At 55.8% G+C, this 7,925-nt stretch overlaps 1 protein-coding gene across 1 annotated transcript in view; it reads right to left on the reverse strand.

Annotated features, from left to right (window-relative positions):
* LOC100669478 (fer-1-like protein 4) overlaps window positions 1-7,074 on the reverse strand; it is a 35,308-nt gene extending 28,234 nt beyond the window's left edge. The window contains 16 exon segments of the mRNA XM_064276425.1: window positions 47-215; window positions 405-513; window positions 875-1,233; window positions 1,763-1,949; window positions 2,035-2,218; window positions 2,371-2,539; window positions 2,701-2,808; window positions 2,811-2,946; window positions 3,217-3,348; window positions 3,455-3,515; window positions 4,056-4,220; window positions 4,531-4,572; window positions 4,755-4,846; window positions 6,026-6,125; window positions 6,231-6,382; window positions 7,015-7,074. Coding sequence (XP_064132495.1) covers window positions 47-215; window positions 405-513; window positions 875-1,233; window positions 1,763-1,949; window positions 2,035-2,218; window positions 2,371-2,539; window positions 2,701-2,808; window positions 2,811-2,946; window positions 3,217-3,348; window positions 3,455-3,515; window positions 4,056-4,220; window positions 4,531-4,572; window positions 4,755-4,846; window positions 6,026-6,125; window positions 6,231-6,382; window positions 7,015-7,074 — 2,225 coding nt within the window.
* Between the last annotated feature and the right edge of the window lie 851 nt (window positions 7,075-7,925).

Below are 7,925 nucleotides of genomic sequence, written 5' to 3' on the forward strand. Positions count from 1 at the left end.
CCTAAGACTTCCCAGGGCTCTCATCCCAGCTACCAGAAGCACTTACCCGCTCCCATCCATGGGCTCAGGCCGCTGAGCTGGGATCCCCACCTCCTCCTCCACCTCAGCCCCTGCATCGGACTCCAGCAGAGGCTGTGCCTCCACCGCTGCGCCCTCCGCTCTCTCCCTGGCCCTGGACCCTCGGCCCATTTGCTCCTCCTGGCGGCCTGCGCGACCTGCTCGGAGCAGCAAGAGTCATTAAGCACCATGCTGAGGGTCCCAGCCCTCTCTCAACTTTTCTGCCTCAATAGAAGTCAGAATCCACCCCGTACTGAGGGTCAACAGCCCCCTCCAGGGGTCTAAGATCCGAAGCAGAGTGGCCACCCTCAGACCCATGACTTCGGGGGTTAGGCTAGGTCACACACCGATGGAGATCTCAAAGCTGATGGGCTGGGAGACCAAGGCAGGGTCAATCATCGCGGCCTCGAAGAGCACACCGAAGAGCAGAAAATCTTCGCAGGGCGCCAGGGCGTTCTGGGGAAGGTGGGTTAGGCTGGCGTCACCGCCATCCTTCCAGGGAGCAGCCTCAGCCACAGAAAGACATTGCGACAAAAGGCCTAGAATAGTCATTGTGAGTATCCTACCTTCCTCTCAGCCCCTTTTAGCACCAGTCACCTGGACCTGGGGCCTAGTCCTGTCTGGCCCGCCTCTGGGTGGTCAGACACCCCCACACAGGTGTACACACACGAGCACATGAATACACACTGCAGTCTGCACCCAGGCCCGCAAATGGAGACCTTATGGAGTTTAATGTCTGGGATCCGGTTTACACCTCCCAGAGGAAGTTGTTCCTCGTGGTTGGTGGGCAAGCTAAAAGTGGCCCCCCAGCCTTCACCTCTGGCAGCGGCAGCAGCTCCTCCACCTCCACCTCCATCGCACTAGGAATCTCAGGCACCTCCGCACTGGAGCTGGCATCCAGGTGCTGCGGAACCCCCATCGGAGCCTGGCCTCGCTTGGCTTTCTTCTTCTTCCCTGTGAGCCGGGATAGCCTGGACCTCTGTGAGGCCTGAGGAGGCTTGGGTTCAGCTCTGCCTTCCAACACCTCCATGGACACAGCCACAAGCAGGCGGCCGCGAAACCAGATGCCTTGGCCAAGGCCTTCATTGAGATTTTGAAGACTATCTCGGAGCCCCCCGCTGGGGGGTGAGCCATAGAGAGGCACCCAGGCCGGGCCGAAGGTGGGGTTAAACCCCGCTGTGGGAGCAAGAACTGTTTTGGAGGGAGCATAGGGCAGGTGGGTACTAGGTCAGTGTATGTGCCACGCCCTCATCTCCTCTAATTTCTAAGTGTGGGGGGAGCCTGGGCCTCGGTAGCTCTGGGAGGGAAGGGGGAGTCTACGGACAGCTGTAGACGGACAGCTGTGGACCACAGCCTGCAAGCACTTCTAAACGGCGGGGGCAGCGGCCAGGCCTGGGGGCGGAGCCAGAGCCCTGGGGCGGAGCCATAGCCCAGGGGCGGAGCCATCGCCCTGGGGGCGGAGCCAGAACTGAGAGGAAGCCTGGGCTGGAGTGATTATTGGATGTGCCGCTAGGCTCAGGGTTTTGTCAACCGAGCCAACCCACGGCGCGGTTTGTAATCTGCGGGCGACATGCGAGGCTCTGAAAGACCGGGCAGGGTTGGAGAACTGTTTGTTTAGTGGACGGGACTCAGAACAAAGTGAGGACGGAGCCTGCCGTCGGGTGGAACCTAAGGCGGGCTGGGGCTCCCAGGGGCCGAGGCTCACCCGCGCGCCCCGGGTGCGAGATCTGCCTCAGATCCAGCACGTGCGTGGCAAGGGCCACATCGACCAGCGGCGCGTCGTCCCGCAGCTGCAGCCGGAGGCCGCGCGTCAGGGGCGGGAAGAGCTCTACGAAGCTCAGCTGCTCGTTCCACTTGGGCGCCACCGCCTCGCTGCGCACGGATGTCTCACCCTGCGGACGGCGAAGGCCGGGGGAGCTGTCAGCGTGGGATCGGGGCCGGAGCTGCTGCGGACTGGGGCGGGCGGGGCTTGCTCACCTGCTGCCCCAGGAAAGACACCCGAACATAGGGGTCCAGGAGAACGCGCTGGTCGTGCAGAGCGCGGGCCAGGCTGCCCAGCAGCCCCGGACGCAGTGCAGGCAGCCCCTCTGCTCGGTACACGCGCACGCGGAGACGTGCCCACGGTCTCTCAGCCGGCACCCAGCGGGGCAGGAGCAGGTTCCTGAGGGGAGGGGGGCGCCGAGGCGGAGAAGCCGGAGTCTGCGCCCCTCCCACTGGTCGCGCCTCCGAAGCCTTGCCTCCCCCAGGCTAATCGAATCCCGCTATCACGTGTCCCTGGCCACACCCCGTTCAATTCTCCACTCCCCTGCTCACTTTTCAATGTCCGAACTGTGCCCCGGTCCCGGGGGTGGCAGCGAAGGGGGCAGGTCCCCGCGCGCCCTCACTGACAAGGTGACTTTGACGAAACCCTTGGTCCCAGCGCGAGTGTCTTGGGGGTCATGCAGCGGAGCCCATTTCTGGTAGAAGTGGCCGTCTGAGGGCGGAAGGGCGGGTCACGGATCAGAAGAGACCGTGGGATGTGCAAGGGTGTGTTCAGAGGGATGGCCAATGATCGCGGAGGATCGCGAGTGCAAGATCAGCCTTGGGGAAAGATTACTACCTCAGAAGTTAGTGTTTAGGGGTCCATGAGGGGTCAGTGCCCAGAGGGTTCGGTACCTGGCTGATCGAAGGCTATACCCAGATCCATCCTGAAAGTGCCTATCCTGGTGGCCATAAAGGGAAGGGTCTGCGAATGGAAAGCCTGGGAGGAAGAGGTGTTAGTCCTGAAACTTTAGCACACGCCCCCCACTTCCTCTGTCGGAAACCTCTCACCCCCAACTCTCTCACCGTGATCTCCAACACCAAGTCTTGGAGGCGAACCCGGGTCTCATGAAATTCGAACAGGAAGTACTGGGTTGAAGAGGGGAGACAAGGGAGGTGAGAGAAGGTTATGTGTTAAGGGTTCACGCCAGCCTACCCCTGCCCTTTGCAAACAGAACCCCCACCTCTTACACCAGACCACTCTTTAATTCCTTTTCCCTGCCTATCCATAGGCTTCTCCTCTTAGCCTCAGGCCCGCCCCTTGGCACGAGTCCACTTAGGCCACGTCCCTCTGGGCCTGATCCCTACCTGTGTCCCGCCCATTCCCTCAGGCTCGCACCCTTCCTTGATGGCGCCCACCTCGTTGTAGAAGGGGCAATTGGTCCCGCGCTGCGTGGCAGTTACTCGGCGCTGCTCCCCAACACGCACAGCCACATAGGGGTTAATGTTGACTCCTACCAGCTTCTGGGCCTCGAGCACCGTGACCCCCACCTACAGAGTGGAAGCCAAGCGTGCCCACGGCCAAGTAGGGGCGAGGAATGTGTGTGGAGGGCGGATGGTCGTCCGCGAGGGCTAGGGCTTAGAGGAAAATTAGTACCTGGAAGTCCTGGGCTCTGGACACCTGGAAGGGATCCCCGCGGGCCAGGCCCCGAGCTCGGCTGCGGGAAGAGTTAATGTCAGCTCCACTCGGCCCGCCCTCTCAGTTCGCTGACACCTCCCCACCCCCTGCTCAGTGCTGAGGATGAAGTCTCCTCTCCCTGCAAACTTTTGAATTCTGAGTCGCTCAGGTCCTGTTTTGCCTCCTTGCTCACCATACACCCAGAATGTGACTCATACCTACAGCCCTGAAACCATTTATTCACTCAACAAATATGCCTTGAGCACCTACTATGTACCAGGACTATTCTAGGCACTGTGGACACTGCAGTGAACAAAACAGACAAAATTCATCACCTTCATGAAGATTTCATCACCTACATGGGCTCCAGAAGTTGTGTGTGAACCAGTGTAACTGTGTATATGACTGTGGCAGTATCTGTGCCTTTGAGTAAGTGACCCTTGACCCCAGGATGTCCACCCTTCACTCGTACCTTGACATATGCCTGTGAGTGTGGAAGGGTGTGAGTCTGCATGTTTGAGCGAGTGACACTGACTCAATGGTGAGATGCGGAAGCAGCTGTGCCGTGGGTACAACTTACCTCTTGAGGGGGCTGAACACCACGCCGGAAAGTTCCACTTCAGGTTCATCCTCCAGCTCCAGCTCCAGCTCCAGCTCATTCTCTTCATCATCCTGCTGGCCTAGGCCTCGAGCTAGCTTGTGACCCAAAGCCACTGCCCGCCGCTCCATTCGGGCCTCGCCAGGCCTGATAGGAAGGTTGCTCAAGGGACATGTCTGGACCCTATCACCCATCTCTGGGTACTCCCTGACTCCAGGACTGACCCCTAATCCTGGGACTGACCCTATTGATCCTAGGATTGACCCCTGACCCTGGCACTGACCCCTGTAATTCACAATTGATCCCTGATCCCAGGATTGACCTCTGACCTCAGTACTGTCCCTTTGGCCCTGGAACCAACCCTTTGATTCCAGAGCTGGCTCCTGACCCTTAGACTAAACTTGGCTCTTCACCCCAAGACTGACCCCAGTGATCCACGTCATCCCCATACACTTACTCCAGCTCCTGGAAGCCCACATTGGGAATGATCAGCTCAGAGCTGGAAGGAAGAGAAAGTAGAGGAAAGGGCTATAGAGCTATGTCTATAGAGCTGCAAACTGGTCAGCAAGACCATTCACACTATCAGGCAGATCCAAAGTGTAACTGGGTACTATTCCTTCCTCCCCAGGGCCTGCCTGGGCTGGGATCACCAGGCCTTACTGAGGTTGGTGAAGGGGTTACCTGTCCCGGATAGGTGCCCCAAAGTCCTCCTCTGCCCAGGCCCCAGTGGCCCCCTCTGGGGGCTGGTACCTCAGGTCGAGCTCCACCTGGATCTGAAACCAAATACAGTTTTCTCCTAGGGCTCCTCAAATTGCCCTTGGGCTAAGATAGGCCCAAGGTCAATGTCTTTTACACCATCCGTAAACAGAGACCCTCCTGGCTTGCATCTCTAGTGGCATGTAGTTCCTTTCCGATAATTATAATATTGACTACCCATAATCTATTAAGAACATACTACATGCAAATTACCTCTTAGGGGAGCTGAAAGCAATGCCAAAGTTCCCTCATTGCTCTTGGAAACCCCTTACTCTGACCTCCAGCACTCCTGGCATAGTCTGGCCCCTGCCCACCTTTCCAACCCGATCTTATATTGGTTTCTGCTCCGCTCTGCACTGCAACTAAGCTCCTTCAGGGCATTGGGCTTTTGCATATGCCAGTCCCTCTGCTTGGAACGTTCTCTCTGCCCAACCTAATTAACTCCTATCATCCTTCAGTTTCTAACTCAAGCACCGCTTCTTCAGGGAACCTTTTCTGATCTCCAGATAAGTTGTATCCCCTTGTTCTACACTCTCCCAGACTCCATTAACTCTTTTATAGCACTTCTCAGTTGCAATTTTACATTTATTTGTGTGAATATTTTTTTAATGTTTATCTCCCTCTTTAGGTAGGGAAATCCACAAAGGCAAATCCTTGTCTGGTTTTGCTCACCCCTGAATCCTCATTGCACAGCACAGCACTTGGTGCATGGTAAGGGCTCAATAAATAATGACAGGCTGAGTAAGTGAAAGGGTGACTCCCTGTTGTGTAAAGGAGGAAACAGCTTAAAGAAGTTAGACAACATGTCCAAGGTCTCACAGCTGGAAGGTGGCAGATCCATTTCCATTATGCTATACTCACCTCCATGGGAAAAAAAAACAAAAAATAAACAGGAAAATCTAGCCAGATTCACCTTTGTCTCCCACAAAAATTGAGTCTGGTACAGGGCCAGGGGACAGCTCAAAACCTCTTATCTCCCTTTATCGCCACACCTCTGGCCTTCAGAACTCAATCTGGTTCTTGTCCCATGTGAGACTTAGGCAGGGGTTGGAATGAAAAACCCCTGGCTGAATAAAAGGAACCTTGTTACCACTCTTGTCCAGGACTCGGGTTTTCTCCTGTGAGAAATGGAACCCTCTATCTACAGAAATTCTCTCAGGCTTGGGGTTGGCCTACTGAAGACTGGTAGGGCTCACCTGGGACACTCGCAGGTTCTCATCTACTAAGGCCTCACGCAGTACCAAACGCCCGACGCTCTCTAGCTGCTGTAGGGAGATCACCAGGGTCCCCAGAGGCCTGGGGGGGGGTGGCATGGAGCAGTAGAATGACCCAGAGAAGTGGCACCAAGTCACCCCCAGGCCAATCTGCATCCCAGCCCTCAGCTTCCCCAGGCCAGCTCACCTGGGGCTGAACACACGGCTGCAGTTAATCACCTGCACGGACAGACACTCCCCAGCCAATGGAGCCCCATAGTGTGGCCAACGGAACAGCTGGGAATAGGGGGAAACTTGAAACACCCAATTCTGAGCTGACCCTGACCCCCAATCCAGAGCCTATTCCCAAAACAGGGGCTTAACTTGGAGCTGACTCTAGGACTGACCACTCAAACCTGGAACCAATTTCCCTAACGTGGTTGACTGAACTATGGCTGATCTAGGGCTAACTACCAACCAAGAACTAATCCCCTCAATCTTGGGACTGATTGTCCCAAACTGGGTCTGACCTCTCAAGCCTGAGACTGACCTCACTTCCTGAGACTAAACCACCCAAAACCCAGGAATGAGCCTCCCAAACCCCAGGATGGATTTGGACTGGGTTCAAATCCAGCTTTTCCCCATCCAGGAACCAACCCTACTGACCTCACCAATATCTGCTTCTTGACCACAATGAATTTTCCTTGTTTTCTGGGTAAAACCTGTTCAGAACTGAAACTAGTCATTAATCAGCCCTTTTCCACAAAAACAGATCATTCTCCTCCACCACCCTTGGCCCAGGGCTCATTCTCCCTGGACTCACTTTCAAAGAAAGGTCAGGATAGAAGCTGGGTAGGGAAGGAGGCAGGAGGGTAGAGATGTTGGGCTGGCAGTGAAAGGGGACAGGCTGTAGAGATGGCCAGGAACCAGAATGGAGAACTAGAGCCCCCCAGTTCCAAACTGCAGGCCTCACCCCGAAAGCTGAGCCTCACTTGTCGGTCATGGATGCCAGGTAGCCCTGTCAGTCGCCGCACACACACAGTCAGAGCCATGGTCCCAGTGCACTGGCTCTCCTTCTGCCTGCTTGCCTTCCTGACCACCTGCCCACCCACCTGAATCGCCTCTGACTCACTGGACTCACCCAGCAGGCTCAGCAATCCCTGCCCTTTAGTCAAACACACAGTCGGCAGGCCTGGGGGGTCATGGGTGAGCAGGGAGTGGAAGGACTAAGAGAATGGGGGTGAGGTCCCTATGTTCAGCTTAGTCTTCCCTACCTGCACCAGCTGCAAACTGGCAGGACTGTTTCAGCCTCCATGCTGCATCCTTGTGGGGTGGGAGCTAGAATGGAGTGAGAGGATGGAGGGAAGAGGAAAGGACAGGACCCTGGTCTGGTCCCTGATAGCCTATGAGGTCTCTAGGGCATAGATCTCAAGTTGTTCCTCGTTCATCTCTCTGTCCCTAATGCGCAGCTCAAGGCCTGGCACATGTTAGGTCTTCAGCACACTGGGTAGATTAACAAATGAATTCCCTAGCCCCCAACATTAGTGCAGTAGGCATTCAACGCATTTATTGAGTGAATGAATTAATGAGTAATTGAATGTGTGTCTCTAGCTTGCACACAGTGGGTATTCAAACACTTCTTGAGGCCAGCGAGCCTTAACTTTGGGCCCTGGGACCTTAGTGGGACCATAGATGGGCTCCAGAGAGTCTATGAACTCTTAAAATTATCTGCAAATCCCACTTTGAAGAGTGGCATCTGGGTCCTTAAACGCTAGCAAGCAGCCATCTAAGATACATCAATTGGTCTCAATCCACCTGGATCAAAGGAGAATGAAGAACACCAAGGACACAAGGTAATTACGAGCCCAAGAGACAGGAAGGGCCACGTGAACCAGTGACTACA

Source organism: Loxodonta africana, chromosome 24, assembly GCF_030014295.1.
Source record: "Loxodonta africana isolate mLoxAfr1 chromosome 24, mLoxAfr1.hap2, whole genome shotgun sequence".
Classification (NCBI taxonomy): Eukaryota; Metazoa; Chordata; class Mammalia; order Proboscidea; family Elephantidae; genus Loxodonta; species Loxodonta africana.